This window comes from Podarcis muralis, chromosome 14, assembly GCF_964188315.1.
Source record: "Podarcis muralis chromosome 14, rPodMur119.hap1.1, whole genome shotgun sequence".
Classification (NCBI taxonomy): Eukaryota; Metazoa; Chordata; class Lepidosauria; order Squamata; family Lacertidae; genus Podarcis; species Podarcis muralis.
In genome coordinates, this window is record NC_135668.1 from 6,185,187 (window position 1) to 6,207,867 (window position 22,681).

The 22,681-nt window shown below is 47.0% G+C and overlaps 1 protein-coding gene across 5 annotated transcripts; it reads right to left on the reverse strand.

Annotated features, from left to right (window-relative positions):
• Positions 1 to 44: 44 nt before the first annotated feature.
• TEX9 (testis expressed 9) lies at positions 45 to 22,605 on the reverse strand. 5 transcript variants are annotated; one of them, XM_077919005.1, is made up of 12 exons: positions 22,525 to 22,605; positions 21,898 to 21,986; positions 19,283 to 19,346; positions 17,474 to 17,550; positions 9,610 to 9,658; positions 7,938 to 8,023; positions 7,275 to 7,438; positions 6,189 to 6,271; positions 3,920 to 4,093; positions 3,016 to 3,150; positions 1,506 to 1,640; positions 45 to 493 (listed from the first exon to the last, which is right to left on the reverse strand). In XM_077919005.1, the coding sequence occupies exons 1-12, from the start codon at positions 22,588 to 22,590 to the stop codon at positions 416 to 418; spliced, it is 1,200 nt and encodes a 399-aa protein (XP_077775131.1). In that variant the 5' UTR covers positions 22,591 to 22,605; the 3' UTR covers positions 45 to 415. The 5 variants fall into 5 exon arrangements, with proteins under 5 accessions (XP_077775131.1, XP_028561520.2, XP_077775133.1 ...); XM_028705687.2 differs by lacking the exon at positions 22,525 to 22,605 and adding an exon at positions 22,127 to 22,246; XM_077919007.1 differs by lacking the exons at positions 21,898 to 21,986; positions 22,525 to 22,605 and adding an exon at positions 21,671 to 21,689.
• Between the last annotated feature and the right edge of the window lie 76 nt (positions 22,606 to 22,681).

Genomic DNA, 22,681 nt, shown 5'->3' on the forward strand with positions numbered 1-22,681 from the left:
CTTGCTCAGAAGCAGCTCTTGTTATTTAATGATGGACAGGAAACTTGGAAAATAACAACTTTATTGTGAAAAACAAAAAGGCTTCACTAAGCTACTGATGAAGTAACTCATAAACTTAAGGGAGTCTTTAGTGTCAGTGGAATATGTGAAGCTCCCCAAGCTAGTCTTGGTAGCCTGGAAGACAACAGCAGTCGTCAGTACAATTGCTTAAATGGAGGAAGATGAACCAAATGGCAGCTGGCAATAACAGTGGGGAGGAGACACCAAACAGGAGCTGATACTACACTAAAATTAACACATTCCAGTGTTTGAGAAAACTTCAGTAGATTTGCTTTGAAGCATGTTTGTTATTTTGAGCCACCGTAGTGCTGAATGTTAATTGTGTTTCTGTCCATGCCATGTACAGTGTTGAACATTAAGAATTTCCCCATTCCAGGGCTTTCATAAACTCTTCTTCAGTGAAAGAAAGCATCTTTGCAGATTCAATGTGCATCTAAGGAAAGGGGGGATAACAATTCATTAATAGTTACATGAAAAATTTAACTCTGACAAAATTTACCTTATTCCCTATTTTAACATTTGTAAAATCAAAGTGCAGGTGAGAAGCCGAGGCAACCCCTTATCCTTCTGTTATGTAAGTGTTTCTTCCAAGCATTTATGCTGAATTATAAAACTGGCCATCTGCACCCTTGACGATAAAACTGGTTCTCCCCCTCTAGACCAGCTCCATCCATCTCCTACTTGCTATGGCAGATAATGAAGTTACATGACTATAGCTGAGTCAGCTGGAGGGAGCAGATCACTTGGGATTCCTGAAGCCACTGCTCAAGCTGCTGGTGCTTTCTGAGACAAAGCAGCCCAAATCCTTTTCAGACCTCTTGGCTCTGCACAACTTCCCTGGTGGTGGTTCAGCTGCAGTACTTAGCTTATTTTTCAAACAATTGTCTTAAGGAAGTTGTCTGTTCTTAAGTCCAAACCACTTCCAAGAGAAAGTTTAGGAACAGATGTAGCTGGAGGCTGGCTAGGCCACCCAAATGTGCTCCATGGCTAACTGCTGCCTTGCTAAGACTTGCTTTCCCTTTTCCCGCCAGGAAAGTTTTCTGTCTAGTAAGACACAATGAAAAAGAAATTGTATTTGTTCAAACAGAGAAGTTCTTAAATCTCTCAATGTAGTAGACAAAAGACAGCATGGCTAGTTGCTAATACTGATACCTGGGAAGGGAAGTCCTCCTTCCTTGCCTTTTTCTTGACTGGTTCAATGCAAGTCTCATGTCCTAGTCCTAAAGCAGCCCATAATTCTAGTTTATGTTGGCTCAATTGTGTAATCCAAAGTTGTACCACATCATAGTTCTGAAAATGACCTTAACCTTCTTGGAATTTGGAGCCTCCGTTTCATATTTTGCCATTGCCTTCCTTGTCTCCCCACCCAATCAAATAAATTCAAAAGAGTCCTATGGCCCTAACTTTAATTCAATGAAAATTGCCAACAGCACAGGATAACTTGCCTTTTGTCTCTTTAATATATCAATTAACTTTAATTGTTTCTTGAATCCTGCCATCAGCTCTCCCTTTTGTTTCTCCAACTTCTTGTTCTCAGTTTTCAGGTCTTCAAGCTTTTTATGTTCCTGGTTGACTAAATCCTAGTGGGAGAGGTAGGATATAGTGTGTGTTATGCCTTTATAGGGGATGCGGGTGGCGCCGTGGGTTAAACCACAGAGCCTAGGGCTTGCTGATCAGAAGGTCGCAGTTCAAATCCCCACGACAGGGTGAGCTCCTGTTGCTCGGTCCCTGCTCCTGCCAACCTAGCAGTTCGAAAGCATGTCAAAGTGCAAGTAGATAAATAGGTACCGTGCGCTGCTCTAGTTCGCCAGAAGGGGCTTAGTCATGCTGGCCACATGACCCAGAAGCTGTATGCCGGCTCCCTCGGCCAGTAAAGCGAGATGAGCGCCGCAACCCCAGAGTTGTCTGCGACTGGACCTAATGGTCAGGGGTCCCTTTACCTTTACACCTTTATAAGCAGCTATGAGTAGAATCCTTTGGCATGTTCTTGTAGAACCCAGAGCATGTCATTCCAAAAGGGAAGGTTCAGTCATAGGACCAGTGCTTTATTTCTAGGGGAAAAGGTGCCACAATGCACCATACCCCCCATCCCCTCCTATCCTGCCACCGTTTGCCTGCTTGCTCCCAACCCAACTCAGTCCTCTGCCTGCTGCCGCTTCCCACAGCAGCAGGCACAGCCTCCCAGAGGCACTTTATTATTATTATTATTATTATTATTATTACTACTACTACTACTACTACTACTATTACTACTACTACTTTGGCACACCCCTTTTACAATCGCCAAAGCGCTTTCCAGGAACTTGGAAATCATAAAAGGGTCGTGCCAAAGCGCCTCCAAGAGGCTGTGCCTGTCACTGTGGGAAGTGGCAGGTAAAGGTGTAGTGCAGGGTGAGGCACAGGTGGCACTATGGCGTACTGCCTCAAAAAAGGCACTGCACGTGATTCAGGTGATGAACCTCTTTCTAAAGCAAAGGGGGCCAGTCAGTCACTGTGAGGTGTGTATTCCAGGGCACACAATAACAACATCCAGGCATCTATAATTCTGCAACCAAAAGAAATTCTCCTGGAATTCTATTTAATTTCATATTTGACTCTGACTTCTGTGTTTGGTGTAAACAGATATATGGACGGTGTTGAGGACAAAGATACAGTGTTGTGGTTGTTGTTACTCCACCTTTCCCCCTGACATAGTCTCAAGTTAGCTTACAGATAAAAATAAATTCAGCTAAAAACATGGGGAGGGGGAGAAAATTATGAAAAAGTATGGCAGCCTTGTTCACTTGGTAACTTTCAGTCTAACCTACCTGACAGGGTTGTTGTGAAAATAAAGTGGGACAATCTGCCCTAAGATCCAGACGGCTAAGGAAGTTACAGGGGGCTATTGCAGGGTGAACTTGGACATCATGTACCTCTGCTGGTTTTTCCTGTTTTCTATGCAAAAATAAAGCCTACCTTGTTACTTTGCTTCACTTTATTCAGTTCCATTTTATATTTCTCTGCTTCTTCAAGAGCTCTGTTGAAGCGAACCTCCATTGTACTCTGGCTGGCTGAAGCCTGCTTTTGGGCTCGCTTCAGATTCTCCAGTTCCTATTGCAGTAAGTCAAAACAGAAAACAGGATGAAGATTTACAGCAACATGCACTTAGGGTTCTGGAGGTGGCAGGTGCTGGATTCTCATGTGCCTGTTTAGCCCAGAGGGCAGCAGCACTGGACACTAGAGGAAGGACAGGACCCAGCAGACTAGGTGGATGCTTTGCAAGAAGTCCATTGCTGCAAATTCCTGCAACCAGGGAGGAACATTTCTCTTTGGAGGTGCTCCTGCCAAGCCACCACCTTGTTGACTTTCAGAAGACGGAGAGGAGGAGACCTGCCAAGATCAATGCTGTTGCTTTCTTATTGTGGCATCCTTTCCATGTTTTTGCTGGTTTGTGTGCATTATATCATTCTACAGCTATCTGTTGGTGTTTTTTCATAATTTAACATCACTTTCAGCACAGCACTGTGGGAAATATATATGTGACTGTTGTCCGCCCTGACTGCTAGAAGCAGGAGAGTGAAAAGGGTGCTGAAGTACAGCGTTGTTCTTCTCCCTACATGGAGAAAACGCCCCTATGGAGGGAAAATAAGACAGAAACAATTTCCCTAATGATATACCCAAATTTGATTTATCTGATCACAGGAGCCGAGCAAACCACTCTTTGCCCTGGCCTCTGGATTGCCTTGGCTCCTGCCTTGGGAGCAATGAAATCGCCGCTTTCCCTTTCTCTGTACTTTTCTGCAAGATGGGAATTAAACTGAGGGCGGCCAGTCCAGTGACATATTGCCATGTAATGAGGCTGAAATGGAGATCTTGTTACCTTTTCTAGTGCAGAGCACTTCTGCTGCAGTCCTTCACTTTTACTGTTTGCTTCTTCTGACAGCATTTTATACTTTTCTATTTGAGATTGCTGTACACTGGCTGTTCGCTGCAGCCTCCCACGCTCTTCTTCAGCTTCTTTTAGGGAGCTGCTTAAATTCCGATTCTCTTCATCCTGAAGACCAAGAATTAACTTACTGAACTGAGTTTAAATATGCAATTTGCTTTCACAAGTAGTGAAGACTAGGGCTGGGCGATATCTGGATTTCAGCACTGTGGTATATCATCAGCTAAACCTCACAACATATTGATACACCATGATGTCTAAAATAAGGATGGAGTTATGCAGAGGCATTGGCTGGCTTCACAGTTTTTCCCACATTGTGATTTTTGCATAGCACACACACATCACAATTCGTGATAATTAACAGGTCAAAAATTATGAAACCGCTATCACAATATGGATTTCAAACTGGTTTTTGATGATATATTGATATATCATCTAGCCCTAGTGATGGCCACTAACTTGGAGAACTTTAAAAGAGGATTAGACAAATTCATGGAAGATAAAGTTATCAGTGGTTACTAGCCATGGTGACCAGGGTCTGCCTCCAGCATTGGGAGGTCTGACACCTCAAATGCCAGTTGCTGCTGGGCTTCCCTTCGAAGCATCTGGTTGGCCACTGTGAGAACAGGATGCTGAACTAGGTGGGCCATGGGCCTGATCCAGCAGCCCCTTCTTCTGCTCTACAGATGAATTTAAGGGGCCACTCAATAACTGCATTTTCTTGGAAGTTTAACTTGAGGAAGGCAGATTGAAAAAGCTGCATCCTTTCGTTTAACATGCACACCTCAATAAGATGCTCAGAAAATGTGACTGAACTTACCAGAAAGAAAAAATCGGGAAGCCTTTGCCTCTACAAATGGAATTATGTGCAAAGTGGCACTTGCAGACCTTCGAACACTCCAGGGAGGCTTTGGAAGGCACAGATGAGGAAGAGATGGGTGGTGGTGATAGGTGATGTCAGGGGACTGCCATCGGAACAGGGGAGGGAGGCAGGGGGATACAGAGAGCCTTCAACGCTTCTGAGGAGCAGCGCCTCAGAAGCGCCTCGTCCAGCAGTGGTGAAAGCCACACCTCCAGTGGAGCAGAGGGGGAAGGGGGCAGCCAAGCGAGGGGAGGGCTTGAAGATGATACTGAGAGCCCAAGCGCCTCCCCTAGCCTGGCTGGCCAGGAGGCAGACGCGCTGTTTCCGTTGCCCAGCTTACGCAGAGGGGTGAAACGTAAGGAGGGGAGGCGGAGATTTGGGGTGTCTAAGTTCTTATGTTGGGGGAGAAACTGAAAGGGGCCACTCCTGGAATCTGCAAGTGACTAAGATGGATATGAACTTTGTGGTTCTGTACTGTAAATGGTTTGCACCAAATAAAACCTGTTAAAGACAGGTCGGAGTCCTGCCTGGTTACTAACGAGCAACCACCACCAGCACCTGACAGGTGACTCCCTACTGAGGGGGACAGGCAGTAGGGCGTGGAGGAAACAGGATGTCGCAGGAGGTGTGTTGTCTTCCAGGTGCAAAGATTAACAATGTGGCAGAGAAGCTGCCAAATCTGATAAAGCCCACGGACCACTACCCCTTCGTTCTGATTCATAGTTCAGATTTCTGCCTTTCAGGGGGCTGGACTAAATGACCCTTGGGGTCCTTTCAAACTCTACAATTCTGCGATTCAAGCAGGTGCTGGAAGCTTCTGGGCAGCAGCATGGCCAGGGAGCTCTGGGCAAAAAAGAAGCACCTCCCATCGGTTTCAGCACCACCAGCAAGGTCTCAGTTCTTCTACCTCGTAGGTTCATTTCCCACCCAGCTCTTCCCAAGAGTGCTTTGGAGGAGCAGAGCAATAATGAAGCAGGGACTAGAACTATCCTGGCACCAGCCAGAAAAGTATTTGTTTGTTGACTGCATCAAGAGGATTGTCTGTTGTGTGGGATTTCTGCTTGCGGGTGAAGAGTACAGGTTTTGCTGCCTGCAGAAGGTTACTGGCTGAGGGAGTGTGAGTGTGGACCAGAGCCCAGGCTTGGCTATAGGAGCAGCCTTGGCCATGTACAAGCATACACTTCAGATCCCTGGCTGGTGAGTATGTGAAAAGACCTTTAATCTCGCACTGAGTAACATTTAGGTGCTAGCAACAATTGTGAGCCAACAATATAGCCCCTCATACAAGGATGTTGCTGCTACATATTATGATGCAGGAACAGAAAGTCTACCTGTTCTTACCTTCTTACTGCATTCTAGTCCCATGGCATCCAGCTCCTCCTGCATAACACGAAGCTTTGCCTTTAGGAACCGGATTTGGGCCTCTGTAGATTTGCAATAATTACATTTAATGTTCTGGACTGTTGTGCCATTCTAGACCTGACACAAAAGAGCCTCAAAACATCTGAATAGCTTTTAACCACACGCTTATGCTAATGGTAAAGGTAAAGGGACCCCTGACCATTAGGTCCAGTCGTGGCCGACTCTGGGGTTGCGGCGCTCATCTCGCTTTTTTGGCCGAGGGGGCCAGCGTACAGTCATGTGGCCAGCATGACTAAGCCGCTTTTGGCGAAGCAGAGCAGCTCACGGAAACGGCGTTTACCTTCCCGCCGGAAGGTATTTATCTACTTGCACTTTGACGTGTTTTCGAACTGCTAGGTAGGCAGGAGCAGGGAACGAGAAATAGGAGCTCACCCCGTCGCGGGGATTCGAACCGCCGACCTTCTGATCGGCAAGTCCTAGGCTCTGTGGTTGAACCCACAGCGCCACCCGCGTCCCTATGCTAATGGTACAATGATATAAAAGTTTTGAAGACTGACAATTCTAGAACATCCTTCATGGATGCAAAGACATTCCATGAAACAAGCCGTTCAATTCCCTGGACTGGGGGTCCCTAGTGTCTGAAGGGAGTGCACAGGATTAAAAAGTGCAATGCTACCAGCCTTCCCCTGGGACGACCTTAGGAGGGATTCCTTGCAGGGAGGGACACCTGAAAACAATTTCCCACCCTAGGTGGCTTGCCAAGTGTGGTGATTTGCTGTTGCCAAACAAGCAGAAAGGAGATGCAGCTATGGCAGCAATGAGGATAGCACAGGTGGGCAATAAACTGTGAGACACTGAAAGACACCTCCGTTTTCTCATGTGACTGATAATTTATCCCTCATTCTAGGAACTAGATGAAACACTGCCAATTCAAAGAGTAGGCATGTGTTAGAAAGCCTGTCTATGTGAGGCCTTAAAATTTAAAGATCACATGAACAGGTCATTTGGAAGAGAAATCCAGCTCCCTTTTAGCAGTAAGGAAAGGACAGTAAAAAGCAGACCCACCTGCTCCAATTTCACTTCCTGCACCGGGGATAAGATCGTCCTCTAGATCAGGAAAGTTTCCTTCTTCAAGTTGCCCTTCAATTTTCCCAATTGTCTTGGCAAGAGAGAAGTCTGGGACTGCAACATCTGCAGCACTTGGAATGTCATGTGGTCTTAGTTTTGTGCTAGAGACAAGGCCAAAACACAGCATTTCTAAGCATTTTAAGAGCGAACAACAGAAAAAAGGACTGGAATGTAAGAAGCAATTAGCAAAAACAAATAAACTGATAAGGGGCTATTTCACCTTTCTAGAAAAGGGGGGATTTCTCCAGACCCAGTCCTGAAATGTCGACAGGACCAATTATCCCAGTGAAATAGAACATCATTAATGTGACCTGGATGGGATTGTTAGCTGTTGGGGTGAGGCCAGCTTTTTAAAGCTGCCCTTCTTCAGAAAGCAGAATGCTGTTAGAGGCTTTCAGTGGTTTGTTGATTGTTTTTAACAGTTCGCCTTGCTATTAGCCTCCGTCAAATAGGCAAAAATAGTTTTAGCCTCTTTACTTTTAATTATGTTCATGTAGTTACTATCACCAGGCATGGTTAGAAGATAACACCAGTTGCTGTTGTACTTTGAAAAATGCCTAAGATAAGCTGGGTGCTATTCAGCTGCTGCTGCTGCTGTACCTTGACAGAGTTCCTTTCCCCTTCTTTCCAGATAGTGGCCTAGTCCGAAATGTAGACGCAGAGCTAGGTTTCTTCTTGTTTGGTTGCTAAGGAAAATTCACAAAACAAAAACTCTTAGCTACCTAAAGCATATCATGGTCTTAGACATAAGGAGACAAGAGGAGCTCTGCTGGCTCAGGCCAGTGGCCCACCTAGTCCAGCAGCCAACCAGGTGGCTTGAGGGAGGCCCCTGAGCAGGATCTGAGCACAACAGCACTCTCCTCGCTTGAGACTGCCATCAACTGATATTGAGAAGTATCCTGCCTCCAACAGTGGCATTTTTTCTTCTCCAAGCCTGCTTTTCTGTAACTTAGGAGTCACAGGTTTTGTACAAAAGTTTATTCTAACTACATGTGAAGCAGAGTCAAATCCCCACCCTTGCACAAAGTTCTCCAGCTGCACTAGTCAACATCTCTCAGCTCAACTTCTCTCCCTAGGTTGCCGTGAAAGGATAGCATGTGCTGTGACACTCAGATTAATTTTAAGTGGTTAAATACTGCATTGATTACTGTGTGTGCCCTATTGATCATCGTATCCCCATCCTGTTTGCAATCTTTATCTTGTTCGTCCATATTCAAGGACCTAGAAAGGAGGGCACAACCGTTCCTCTTTTGTGTAAGAGCAGCTGTGCAGACCTGGACCCCTGGCAGACTGAAGACAAAAGATAGAACGGATAATGATAATAATAATAATAATAATAATTTATTATTTATACCCCGCCCATCTGGCTGAGTTTCCCCAGCCACTCTGGGCGGCTCCCAATCAGTGTTAAAAACAGTACAGCATTACATATTAAAAACTTCCCTGAACAGGGCTGCCTTAAGATGTCTTCTGAATATCAGGTAATTATTTATCTTATATTTATTATTAATGATCCACCGCTAGAGGGCCACAAGGAACATGGAAAATTTAGACTATCTTTCTTAATGCTCCTCTTGGTTCTGGATCACATACAAACACAAACAAACAAAAAACAAACGCCCTGTGGCCACAGACCTCTGGCCTGTCCAGAAGCTCTTTCATTTCCTCCCACAGGCTTGCACATCAACTCTCCACTACTCCTTTTGTGCAAGGATGCACCCGATACTTACAAGCCCAGGCATCTGAGCCCATACAAGCGGACTCAGCAATGTAAGGCTGCAAGCCCTACGCAAACGCACCTTGGCGCAAGCGTCACTGGATTCCGTGGGAATGACGCTCACTGTGATACCATTAAGGTAAGTGGTATAATAAGCAATTTTTGTATCTGCAAAACATATCTTCAGATCAATGCACTAAATTTAAGTAACAATGTTTGTGACTGTATGTGCTCTGACTGAAGAGGTTCACATATAAGTGTCCATTCCCAAAGTTTTTTTAAAAAGAGTAGAAAATATGAAGACCTTGAACAATTTCCTTACACAGGAGATCTGTCTTGGGTGTAGAGAAATAAGAGCCAAGGTGAACAGTTGTCATCCGGTCAACTGTCCTGCTTCAGTCAGGCCATGATCCAAAGAGAGGCGGGTACTGTCCCACCTCATTCTCTGACTCACTGAATGGATTCTCTATGCCTCCACTGCTATTGAAGACACACAGCAAATGTTACCTTCTCCTCCTACTTTGAGAGGAGCACATCCACCCCCAATTTCAGTACCTTATTAAGTGCAAGAGGAGCAGTTGGCAATTCAGGAGACCACTGATCTCTGGAGAGAAAAATGAAATTGCAGCAATTAGCTTATTTTGAAGAACAAAATAAATTATGTATTTTACTGTGTTTTAATTTTTTTGAACCAAAATTGTAGAAGAGAAGATCAATGATGCAAAACACATCACTCACTTTTCAAAATGTTTTGGCTTCATAGAAACAGCTTCAGTAAAGAGCTCCTTCCTGTGAGGTGGGTGGCATGAGCAGCACTGGCAGAGGACTGTGGTCTGTCACGCTGGAGATACCCAGGGAGTCTGAAGCTGGCACCATATGGCCACATCCTCATGGACATGGGAAGAATCAAAGCATCCAAGGGGGGGAAGCCTGGGGGGAAAGCCTTCCTGTGGGATATCCAAGCCCTCTCTGCATTGGCTGCTAAGAAAGAAGGGTAATCAAGGGGGAAGCTGTGGCATTTGCCTGCTGTTCAATCTTGCACTTGATAAAACCGAAGGCAATGCTCACCAAACCAGGGCACAGGGGTGACATTTTAAGACTGATTTGTGTCCTGCCCCAATTTAGTAATGTGAAGGCCTGGAGAGAATGTCAGGGGTGATGAGACTAGGAAACTGTCCCCCACCATCCTGGACCTTCCCATCTTCCCCTGCGACCCCAAGTCTCTCTTCTTCAAGCCCCAGGCACAGAGATCCCCAGGAGTTCACCGTGTAGCTGACCCCTCTTGACTTCTGAAAGCTGTGCAGCTTGGTCCTTCAGCAATCCTACTCTTTTGCAATTAGTTGGAAGACTACTTGAAACTATAGGACTGTAAAGACACAGGTTACTTCCAGACTTTGTTCTCCAGTGCTGTGTGTCTGCCACCCAGCCATGAAGGAAGACTGCGAAATGCAGCCTGGATGTGGACATAGTGCCCAGTTAACAAAATGCAGCTGGCCTTTGGAAATATCCTTGGATGGTTCTGGGTCCAAAGGAAAGGGCAATACAAAACTCTGGCAACTTTCTTGTGTGGTCTAGTTTTTTTACGAAGCAAGGGAGCAGCAAGCACCATGGTTGAGATAAGGTCAACATTTTTCTTCCAAACAGTAAGTTCATATAAAAACAACCCAGAGAAAATTCACAGCAAAGTCTACTGGGCAACCAGTAAAGTTATATGCCCTTCACTGGCCATAATGGAACAGTGATCTCTCCCTAACTTTGAATTTGACTGATCCAAGAGATCAGATGCAGCCATCTGGCTTGGGATGAAGGGGAAGGACAGCTGAGCTCACAATCTTCAACATCCTGTTATGCCCAGATCCTGGCATGGGCACGTGCAAATTTACTTAGAGGTAAATTTAAAAGATTCCGGGTGTGTTGGCATAAGTCCCCCCCCCCCCCAGCACAGGAAGCCAAGTCCCAAAGCACTCCAAGCATTGGTGAGAGACAGGGTGCTGCACAGCCAGTGGCCATGCAGCTACCCTTAATATGGCTATGAGAGGTTGGAGCAGTCCACACAGAAGCTCAAAATCAGAAGCCGCAAACCAGTAGCACCCTGCTTGTCCCCAGACATGGCTAGCCCAGCCATACTGGCACTGAAGTGGGAGGGGCAGCACAGGCTGTGAACCCCTCCCTGAACTGACAGTTCTAGGCCCTTCGATAGAAGCCCCAACTACCTTTTGCAGGAAGCTTCTGGCTCAGTTTCCTGGAATTGGCCAGAAGAGGTAGAATAATAATAAGAATAATAATAATGCATCTTAAAGGGAACAGCTTCCAGATTTAGGGGCAAGACCTATAAAACTTTGTAGCAAAGTCCCACTGCTTAAAATGTCCTGTGAACTAAAGGCCAATCAAGCGCACAGACACGGAGGAGGGGAAAGCGGCAGCACGTTGGAAGAAGAGGGAGGAAGAAGCAAGCAAGCAAGCAAGCAAGCAGGGGAGGTGGGGAAAGGGAGGAGAGGAAGGAAACCAGCCCTCCCCCACCCCCGAAAAAGAAAAAGACTGTACTTCCAGAATATAGTGACTCGTGTTGGTCACAGGCAAGGATCACTGCCTGCCTTCAGAAAAGCTGATTTGGCAGAAACAGAAAAGCCCAACACACCTATACAGAGGCAAGAAGAGAAGAAAACTAAACATTAGATTATAATCTTGGCAGGGAAGGAGAGAGTGTCAGGAGTGGGCAGCCCTTGGGTTTGCAGCTTCCCTAGGTAGTGCCAAGCACTCATGCAAGCAGAAGTTCACAAACTTGTATGAACTGGAGTATTTACAATGGGAAACGTAATAATAGCTGTGGGGTGTGTAAGCCAGAAACACACGGTGTAACTGCTGCACTGTTTGAAAGGTATGTATGTGAATGTGGAACAAAAGTGGTGTAATCTGATTTGCCAGCTGACAAAAGGGCCAATTTAGCTGCAGCACTTTCTTCCTGGAGAGTACTGATGCCCAACAAGCTGCCCTGCAAGTCTTGCTCGTTGGGGGGGGGGGGGGCTCTCTCATGCCATCCACTGACTTAGTGCCTTCCCACTGGTTTCCTAACATCCCTGGAAAGGGCTTGGCAGCACAATACACTCTGGTCTGCAGCTCACCTAAATACAACTGGGGGCAGAATTATGAGAATTATCCTAAAATGATAAAGAAGTCCTGATGTGAAGAACAAGGGGTGCCACAATGGCCAGAAAAAGCCAGGATAGAAAAACCAAGTCTGTACCAAACAGAAAGTGGAACTTCAGTTATTATGTCTCTTCACAGGATGCGGTCTAAACACTGCACCTTCCTTGTGCAAGCATCAAGCCATGAAAGGCCACTGCTGCAAGCCACTTGTGTATTAGGGAGGATTCCTGTGGCACCCTTGCCTACACCTGATCACAGAATCACAGTTCCAGGCTGGAGTATCCTTGCTGTCTTGTTAGACCATGTATTACTTCCACCCTGGAGGACTTGCAAGCAGGAGGGCCAGGACTCGGGCTCTTCTACTCAAATCTGTGAGATGCTGTAACCCAACTTATTTCTCTGCCCCTCTCTCCTGAGCCACTTCTTAAAGACTCTGGATGCTACAAACCCTCTGAAAACTGAAGCTACTTGCGCACAGCTGTGAGAGCTATTCCCATGTTCAAATGGGTCAGCAGTGACCTTTTGCTGCCTGGGGGCAGAAACAGTTCAGCTCCAGTACTAGTGGAGTCTGAGTGGCTGGATGCAAACATGAGAAGCACATGCCTGACCGTCTCCTCTGTGTTCAAGTAATCTGGTTCCTACCTGACCACACGCTCACCCCAGCCAAATGCTATGAGGTGCACAGCTGAACAAAAGGCCAACAACTGACTTGCTTTGGTTATCAACTGTAGAAACAAATCCCCACCCCAAACATATATTCAGAGGTATATTACATTTTTTTAAACTTATAGGTAAAGGGACCCCTGACCATTAAATCCAGTCGTGGCTGACTCTGGGGTTGTGGCGCTCATCTCGCTTTATTGGCCAAGGGAGCCAGTGTACAGCTTCCAGGTCATGTGGCCAGCATGACTAAGCCGCTTCTGGCGAACCAGAGCAGCACACAGAAACGCCGTTTACCTTCCCGCCGGAGTGGTACCTATTTATCTACTTGCACTTTAATGTGCTTTCGAACTGCTAGGTGGGCAGGAGCTGGGACCGAGCAACGGGAGCTCACCCCGTCACGGGGATTCGAACCACCAACCTTTTGATCGGCATGTCCTAGGCTCTGTGGTTCAACCCACAGTGCCACCTGTGTCCCGAAAAACTTATACAGTCTATCTTATGCACCCCTGTTTTAAGCACTGCCATTACACTGTTCATGCACAACATGGAGCTGTGTGCTCCTCCTCTTTAGGTGAGTTTGTTTAACTGCTGTTTCTGACTCTATGGGGAGGGGGCACAGAGCACACCCTTTGCATATCTAAGGACTTGGGAGGTCCATTCTCCTGTTAAAAGGGGCTCTCAGCTAGGTAAGTGGGCTGGGAAAGGCCATGTACCTAAGATTCCAGTGAATTAACCTTTTGAGGTGATGTGAACCAAGGATTTAGCTTGGTACAAAAACAACTCCTTGTATAGTCTGGCTTTTGAGTCCTCCCCCACCTAATTTTTTGTTAGGGGTAAGGAATTTAGGAAAACAATAAGTCATCTCAGAAAATAAAGGGAGGGACTCTACAGAAAATACTTGGGCTGTCCACACTTTGAATGCCAATCATTAGGGCTGGGCGATATCTGCTTTTCAACATCGTGATGCATCACCAGTGAAACATTCCAATATAGTGATATATCACAAAGTCTGAAAATGAGGATTTTGAACTGGCTTGGTAGGCAGGCAGCCCTCCATGGCCAGCCATGCAGATGATCAGGAACACTGTGCCCTGCTTCTTCATAGTGAGGCCAGGTGGGCAGCTCTGCCCTGGGTAGAGCACAAGGAGCCCTGGGGCACGGCTGACCTCCCCACCACAGCCTCTCCCTGGAGCCCACCCTGGGCTGCCCGCAGCTCCCACTCACATCGAGGGTGACTACCAGGAGCTGCTTCATTCCTCCAACGTGGTGATCCATCTGTGCTGATCACTGCCACCAACTGACCAGTAAGCCCAGACCCAGAGGCAAGGAAGAGGAGCCAACACTGCTTCTGCTGCTGCTCCCCATGTGCTCTCGCCACAGGGACCCTTAGCACATAGCCAGCACCCAGTGCGAGGTGGAAGGGAGGAAGGAGGCAGCCCGGTTGCTCAGCTGGAGAAATGCTAGCAGGCAAGTGCCAGGCAGGTGAGCGAATGAGCACACAAGAGATAGGTGCAGGCATGGCTGTCGCCCCTGGCCCCACTCCAGTATCTCAGGGGGCAGCTGGGCTGCAGAAGGAGGGAGGGAGGGAGTGGGCCTTGGGTGGCCTTGCAGGGCTCCGAGAGGAGAGCCGAGGACTGGTGATGCTGTGTGTGAAACCTGCTGGCATTCATAGTATACTGCCTGGCCTAAAATTGTGAAATCATTCCTGTGATGTAGGTTTCAAAACCAGTTTCAGGCAATGAATGAATACATTGCCCAGCCCTATGGATAATCTTGCTTCTAACTGATTGAATTTAAATAAATTTGTATACTACTAAAAACTAAGTACAAGTACACCCCCCCCCCACTTGGGTGTGATCATATATACGTGTGGCACCGGAAAATAATTAAATAATTAAATTAATATCAGGCAATGGAGGAAGAAAGCTGGAGAATCCTTTTGCCTTGAGAGGAGATTCTTCCCAGAGCCCAAACAGGACTTCAGTTAGGGTGGAAGAGACCAGAGGTGCAGTGGAGCTTTGTTTAGTGATACCACACACCTCAGCTGTAGTTTTCCACGCGTCCTCCACCCTCCAGCTGGCCCCAAAATTTCAATTCCAGTTGTGGATATTTTGGATGCAGTATTTTTTGATCTGGATTGGAGTGGCAGAGAGGGCATTTAAAGGGTGCTCCCCACTTATAGAATTTTCATTTGTGCATATGGGGCGCTGGAACGTAACTCCTGCATAAATGGGGAGTTGCTTGCATAGCTACATCTGTAAAGTATTGAAGGAAGTGTGGTGCTTGTTCGGAAGAGGTGTCCCTCCTCCCTTAGACACAAGGGGGAATGCCTCTTCTGAAACGGAGCCTGCTGTGACATACATATGCATCAAACAGAGGCCTTATTTCTTCAGGACAATTTATTCATATGCAAATTCATGCAATTTCACTGATTTAGCCAACAGCAATAATCAAGAGACAGTCCTGACCCTCTAATATGCCAGAGATCAACCATCTTCAAAAACTAAATGACATGCCCTTCAATCTCAGCCTCACCATTGAAAATTTGTCCGCTGTTTCATCAGCAACAAAGCTAGTTTATAATTCTACCTCCCACATTTTGCAGCCGTACAGAACTGACCAAGATACACCACAGGTATGAGAGAGCAATTCTCAGCATTTCCTCCACTTGATGAGTTGCCCCTGTTCGGCCTGTCCCAGATAAGACTGAGGCATTGTTGGTGGGCAGTTCCCTAGACCGGATGGTTGGATAGTGTTTTCGAGGTTACCAGCATGAGTTTGACCAAACTGCGGGAGGTAGTGGAGGACAGAGGTGCCTGGCGTGCTCTGGTCCACGGGGTCACGAAGAGTCGGACACGACTAAACGACTAAACAACAACAAAGTTCCCTAGACCGGATGGATGGGAGGTTCCCTGCTCTTGATGGGGTTATACTCCCTCTGAAGGAGCAAGTACATTGCTTGGGGGTACTCCTTGATTCACTGCAGTTGCTTGAGGCTCAGGTGGCCTTGGTGGCACAGAGTGCCTTCTATCAGCCTGGGCTGGTGGCTCAGCTGCACCCTTATCTGACTAGGAATAGCTCAAGTTCTGTTGTCTATGCTCTGCTAACCTCTAGATTAGATTAGTGCAATTTGTTATACGTGGGGCTGCTTCTTTTTTTTTTTTTTTTTTTTAAATATTTTATTAAGGATTTTCTTGTTTTACAGAAGTGTAGTGCCTCATATATATTTTTCCCCATGTAACATTTTTACAAATCCGTTTCATTTGTTGAGGCATTAGGGGGAGAAGAAAATAAAAATAAAAATAAAAAAAGGAGAGAAAAGAGAAAGGGGGTGGAGAGAGGGAAGATGGATAAGGGTGGGATTGGGTGGCGGTGTTTCTATTATGTTTAATGTATGTAGAGTTTGGTGTCAGCGTGCTTGTGTTGTTCACTTGTGTTCCTTTGGTGGTGAGAGAGGTTGGGGTTGGCCTAGGGTGTGATTGTTTGCTTGTGATTGGCTGTGGTGATCTTTGTTTTCGTGTGTGAGTGAGGTGGGTGGGTGTTTTGGATCAGGTGCGTGGGGCTGCTTCTGAAGATGGTTCAGAAACTTCAGCTGCTGCAGAATTCTGTGGCCAGGCTGTTCACTGGGACAAGATGATTTGAGCATATTACACCCCGCAATCATCATCTGAGGCCCCCCCAAGAGGTCCAGAGAGTGGCAACAAGAGAACAGGCCTTTTCTGCAGTGACTTCCAGCTTGTGGAACGCTCTCTCCCGGGAGGCTCACCTGGCAACTTCATTACATATCTTTAGGTGCCAAGCAAAAACATTTATCAGCAGGCCTTTGGCTGATTAATCTATGGCCTTTTAAGTGTGTTTGTGGAAGGAGGTTTATTGGTTTGGGGAAAAGATTGTTATGTATTATTAGCCCTCCTTTTGTATTTTTGTGTTGTGAACTGCCCTGTGATCTTTGGATGAAGGGCAGTATAGAAATCTAACTTAAATAATAAAGAAAAAATAAGTATAATAACAGCCTTTGATGAGAGACATGCAGTGTGAGCTTATACAGGTCAGTCCCAGGGGGTTTATGGCTTGCTGTTAGGTACAGAGGATGGCAGCCTTAGTGGGGAACTATGCAGCACAAAAGACTGGGGTCAACAGGTGCTTCAATGTTTCCAGGAAGAAGAGACATATGATTGTTTTGCGACATGGGAATGCAAGACTTGAGAGGCCCTTACAAGACCTGCATCACTTGCACAAGGCCTTACAAAAGGTCTTATGAAATTGGAGGTGGGGTGTAGGTGGAAGAGAACAGGTCAAGGAAGAGGTCTCAGCACAGCTGTGGACTGCAATCTCTTGTACTGTCTGCTTTGGCAGACCAGGGCACTTGAAGGACTCGGAAAGAACTATTTCCCAGTTAAGCACAACTACCCAAGAGCCTTTCAATGGGAGAAGCAGCTGGACCCTGAACCTGGGACCCCATGGATGCCAAGTGTGGACTTTCCTACTAAACTATGGCCACCATTACATTAACTCACAGCCCTGAATTTTGCAAATAAAAAACTATTCTCTCTCAAACCTCTCTCTGGCACTGAAGGCCTTCAGCAGATAAGTTTTAGAAAGAGCTTACCTCTGATGTTTCGTCTCCTTGTCAAACAATTCAACCTGTGTAGAGATTGGCCTGGACAACATTTCTTGTTGATCTCTCTTCAATAAGGAAAGATTTTGTATTATAATCAAATACTGTGTATACTACATCCAATTAACAGCCATCATAAATGCTTAATTATGTTGGTTGTGATGATTAAGAGATGTGCAGAAATGAGCAATAACTACCTCACCACCACACTGTGTCACAGACTACTTTTTTAAATTCCCCCAGAATTCCCAAAGCTTTGTTTTCCACTACTGAGATAATTCTACAGTGGTACCTGTACTTAATTTGTTCCGGAGGTCCGTTCTTAACCTGAAACTGTTCTTAACCTGAAGCACCACTTTAGCTAATGGGGCCTCCTGCTGCCGCCGCGCCGCTGGAGCACGATTTCTGTTCTCATCCTGAAGCAAAGTTCTTAACCTGCAGCACTATTTCTGGGTTAGCGGAGTCTGTAACCTGAAGCGTATGTAACTTGAAGCGTATGTAACCTGAGGTACCACTGTATATTACAGCTTTAGTGAGAAGAATTTAGAATAAGAAGATAACTTTAATTACCAGTTAGCCCAACCCACTCTACTCTATAGATGCTAAGAAGATTGCCATGATTAGAAAGAAAGCTTTGGTGGATTTTTACTCGCCAGTAAAGCTAAATTTTTCTTTCCATACAAGGGCAGGTGAAATCAGTCCTTCTCAAAGCAAATGTTTTTGCCATTCAGGGGAGTGAACCCTGTCCAACCACAATGCAGGGACAAAGTCAGGTCACTGCAACCCAAACTGGCAGGGTTGGGGGAGGAGAAGGCATCAGTATGTCTAGTGCTATGTAAAACCAGTGTGAGCAGCAAGTGGGCTAATGGTCTCTCCCTAAGCCTCACCTACTGCCTTGTAAAAGAAGCAGAAGCAAGAAGCAAGAAGCCAGCACCCACCAATCCATACAGAGAAGGAAGGTGGCCAGAGAAGTCCTAATCTCTATAGACTGAGTCAACAAGAGAGAGAATCTCCACATGCATAGACCACCCCATTGTTGTGGCTAAGTACTTGCAATCAGGCCACTTTTAGAGATAGGCAATGTGAAGTACATGTTTTTAAAATATTCAAACCATGTAATGGTCTGAAAACAAACGTTAGTGTACTGTGTATGAAAAGAATGCTATTGTAATGATGCTCAAAGGTGCCAACTTTGCTTTGTCTTGACTGAAGCTAGGAAATAAACATGGAGTGACTGGACACACAAACTGGTTGTCCATTGTTTGTTTTTCTAAATGATCCATGAGCAGTAAATCAAGAACAAACCTTGGTTTCCGCTTCTGTTTCGTCTAGGAAGAAACAAACCACGAGTGCTCGTTCACATGCAATGCCAAGCCAGCCACTCCATGGTTTGCTTCCTAGCTGAAGTAAGGGAAGGCGTTAAAGATCTCCATCTTGCCAGCATTCAATCACAGCTTTCATCCAGCCCACGTGTTTAGGGCATGCGTGGCTTCTGTTGATTCAGATGCCACAAATAGAGTTGAGTATTGTCAGCATAGTGGTAACACCTTGCCTCACATCTCCTAATAACCACTCGTAGTGGCTTTAAATAGATATTAAATAGCAGAGGACAAAACTGTGGCCTGCGGGTGGAACTACAAGGGGCCCAAAGCGCAGTCGCCGAGTACTCATCGCTAGAACGAACCCCATAAGTAGGAGTCAAACTGCTGTAAAATGGTACTCCCAACTCATGGAGGTAGTCCAAGAAAATACGGTGGTCAACAGTATTGTAGCTAAGCAGGTCTGACACTGGGTACTCACCATGACTTCTTCAGCCTGACGCACCAATTCTGCCGTCTTGGCTTCTAATTCTGCATTTACACGCCTAAAACAGTAATTGAAAACTGTGTTTAACTCGGCTATCTTTTAGAAAGGAAGACTACTAAAATGGTGCTGCAAGGAGTCTGCCTTCCCGGGACAGACTCCCGGGAGAAACTTGCCGGCTGACATGCGCAATAGAAAGCAAATACTTTGCTAGGAACACAGAATCATAGAACTGTAGAGTTGGAAGGGACCCCAAGGTTCTAGCCCAATCCCCTGCAATGCAGGAATCTCAGCTAAAGCACCCATGAGAGAGAGCCATCTAACCACTGCTTATGTAGTCTGGTCCCATTGGTTTTAAAATCTGTGTTTGAACTTTGGGCTTGTGCTGAGTTTTCTTTTTGCACCTGTTTCTTCTGATTTCATGGTTTTGTGTTTCTATACTTGTGTACTGAAAGCCACTCAGAGAAGGGTAAGTAGCAGGCAAATATCATTAATAAACAGGCAATGTAATTTTTAAAAGGCATCTAAGGGCAACTCTATCAAGGTCTCTGGAGGTGAATGCTCTGCTGAAGTTATCCACTCAGTATGCCTGGGCACCCTCCATATATGCTAATGTATTAGGTAAAAATGTAAAGGACCCGTGGCCGGTTAAGTCCAGTCAAAGGAAACTATGGGATGCGATGCTCATCTCGCTTTTCAGGCCAAGGGAGCTGGTGTTTGTCCACAGACAGCTTTCCGGGTCATGTGACCAGCATGACTAAATTGCTTCTGGTGCAACGAGACACCGTGACGAGTGCCAGGGCACATGGAAATGCTGTTTACCTTCCCGCCACAGCGGTACCTATTTATCTACTTGCACTGGTGTGCTTTCGAACTGCTAGGTTGGCAGAAGCTGGGAAAGAGCAATGGGGAGCTTACCCCGTCACACAGATTTGAACCGCTGACCTTCTGATCGGGAAGCCCAAGAGGCTCAATGGTTTAGACCACAGTGCCACCCACTACGCATTAGACTACAATATGGCCAAGGGGAGTTGCAGCTCAAAGCATCTGGAGCCAATGGATTCAACTTACAAGAAAGGAGATTCTAACTTAACATCAGTACAGTCAAACCTTGGTTGTCGAACATAATCCGTTCTGGAAGCCCGTTCGGCTTCCAAAACATTTGACAACCGAGGCGCAGCATCCGATTGGTTGCAAGAGCTTCCTGCACTCAAGCGGAAGCTGCGTCGGATGTTCGGCTTCCAAAAAACGTTCAAAAACCAGAGCATTTACTTCTGGGTTTTTGGCGTTTGGGAGCAGAAACGTTTGAAAACAGCTATTCAGGAACTGAGGTTTGACTATACTCTGGCAGTAAGAGCTCTTTAACAGTGGAACAGACTCCCCTAAGAGGTGGTGCACTTTCCTTCCTTGGAGGTTTTGAAAGAGAGGTTAGATGGCCACCTGTATTATATGATCTAGTTGGGATTCCTGCATTGCAGAGGGTTGGGCTAGATGACCCTCAGGGATACCATCCAACTCTACAGTTCTATGAGGTCAGCAAGCTAGGAAAGGCTGCTGGAGCACGCTTTGAACCAGTCACTGCGGTGCAGAGATGAGTGAATGCCAATAGTGCCTTAGTCTAGAGCAGACAGGATGGCAAGTGTGGGACTAAGATTCAAGGACCATCAAATAAACATTTGAACTAATTGATATCGGCCTGAAAGCGAGAAGTCCTTTGACTGGACTTAACCGTCCAGGGGACCTTTACCTTTATTTACCTTTTGGGGAAATTAATAAAAACATTTTTGACAACAGCGACAATTAAAAATTTCAGTGTAGTATAGTACACTATAGTATCAAAATAATTTGTTTGCAGAATATGGATAGATATCTTTTCAAAATCAAGCACTGCTGGGAGCTGTTTCTTTTGGTTTTCCAATGCATTTCTTAACAATAAAAAAATTCGGTGTGGTGTGAGCAAATTACCATGCCCAGAGAAAAAAGTTTGAGAACCACTGGTCTAGAGCAGGGGTGGCCAACTCCCAAGAGACTGCGATCTACTCACAGAGTTAAAAACTGGCAGTGATCTACCCCCTTTTTTGGGGTTCAGGTCAAAGTTGTTAAGTTTTTCAGGGAGGAGGTAAAATGTTGGGCTTTTTTTTAGGGGAGCCACAGTTGTTCAGCTTCTTTGGGGGGAGCCAATGATCTACCACTGGAAAATGCCTGGTCTAGATGAAGGCAGGTGCTTCTGAGAATGCCTACTCGCCTCTCTCATATCCCCACGCAACTGGGATTAGGGGCTCAAGCCTGAGCCCCAGAAAGCGGCACCTACTTGGGAGTAAGGAAGAAAGGGGGGAAATGCTCTGTCGCCATCAAAACCCGTCTCTTGGACCAGACATTACCCACCCTCCATAAAAAGCCCCATCTCAGCGTCGTGTGGCCAGAGCGGGAGTTGGGGGCTTCCTTGGCCAGCCTCGATACGCCCCCCTCCCACTCGCTGGATTCTCACGAAGAAAAAGACACGCGTCTTGAATCAAGGGGACGCCCTTAAGGACTTAACGGGGGGCGTTAAAGGGGGGGGGCGAGCATCAGCAGGGACCCCCCTCCCTCAGGGAGAGAGAGACGCCCCTTACTTGTACTCCTCCTCCTTGGCCAGGAAGGCGGCGGCGCTGCAGCTCCTCGCCTTCTGCTCCGCGCCCGCGGAGGGCCGGCGGAGGGGCACCTGCGGAGGGCGAAGGAAGCGGAGAGGAAAGTCAGGCGGGAAAGAAACCTCCCGCGGCCCCGCGCCGCGCCCGGCCCGGCCCGCGTCCCCATCCCACCCCGCCTGGGGGGTCCGGACAGGCCGGCGCTTCCTTCACCCACCCGGGCCGAGGACGAAGAGGCGCCTCCCGCCGCCATTTTGCGCCGCAGCCGGGGAGGAGGAGGCAACTGGGGCTCTGGCGGCGCTTCGCCCTCGCTAGGCAACGGCGCGCGTGAGGGCGGCCCTCCTGCTCCGTCCTCCTCGGGCCAACCGCCTCCTCCTCTCCCTCCTCCCCCAGGTGTTTGGGTCGGCGGGGGGGGGGTGGTGTTTGTTCATGGCATTTACTGCATATCTCCCCTTTTCCTCCAAGCGGCTCAAGGCTCTCCCCGCCCACGACAACTCCGTGGGGTAAGCTAGGCTGAGAGGCAGTGGCTGGCCCGGCTGAGCGGGGATTTGAACCCTGCTCTCCCGGATCCTAGTCCAGCCCTCCAGCCACTGCTGGCCGTCTCAGCAGCCTCACCTCCCTCCCTTGAGGAGGCGCCTCTTCTTGGGGGGCTTTTCTGTGGGGGTGCATAGGATTCCCCATATGGTGAACACCAGCTTCAGTGGCCCCTTGGGGGCAGGGACCTTGGCTTGTGTTGCCCCCCAGTCAGAGCCGAAGCTATTGGGGGAGGGAG

Excerpts from the sequence above, each read along its gene's own strand:
- TEX9 (XM_077919005.1), bottom strand. The coding sequence starts at position 22,590 with ATGGGGAATCCTATGCACCCCCACAGAAAAGCCCCCCAAGAAGAGGCG. Across the intron at positions 7,439-7,937 it reads GGGAAAGGAACTCTGTCAAG|CACAAAACTAAGACCACATG; the intron begins GTACAGCAGCAG and ends CCTTGTCTCTAG. Across the intron at positions 1,641-3,015 it reads AAGTGAAGCAAAGTAACAAG|GATTTAGTCAACCAGGAACA; the intron begins GTAGGCTTTATT and ends CTCTCCCACTAG.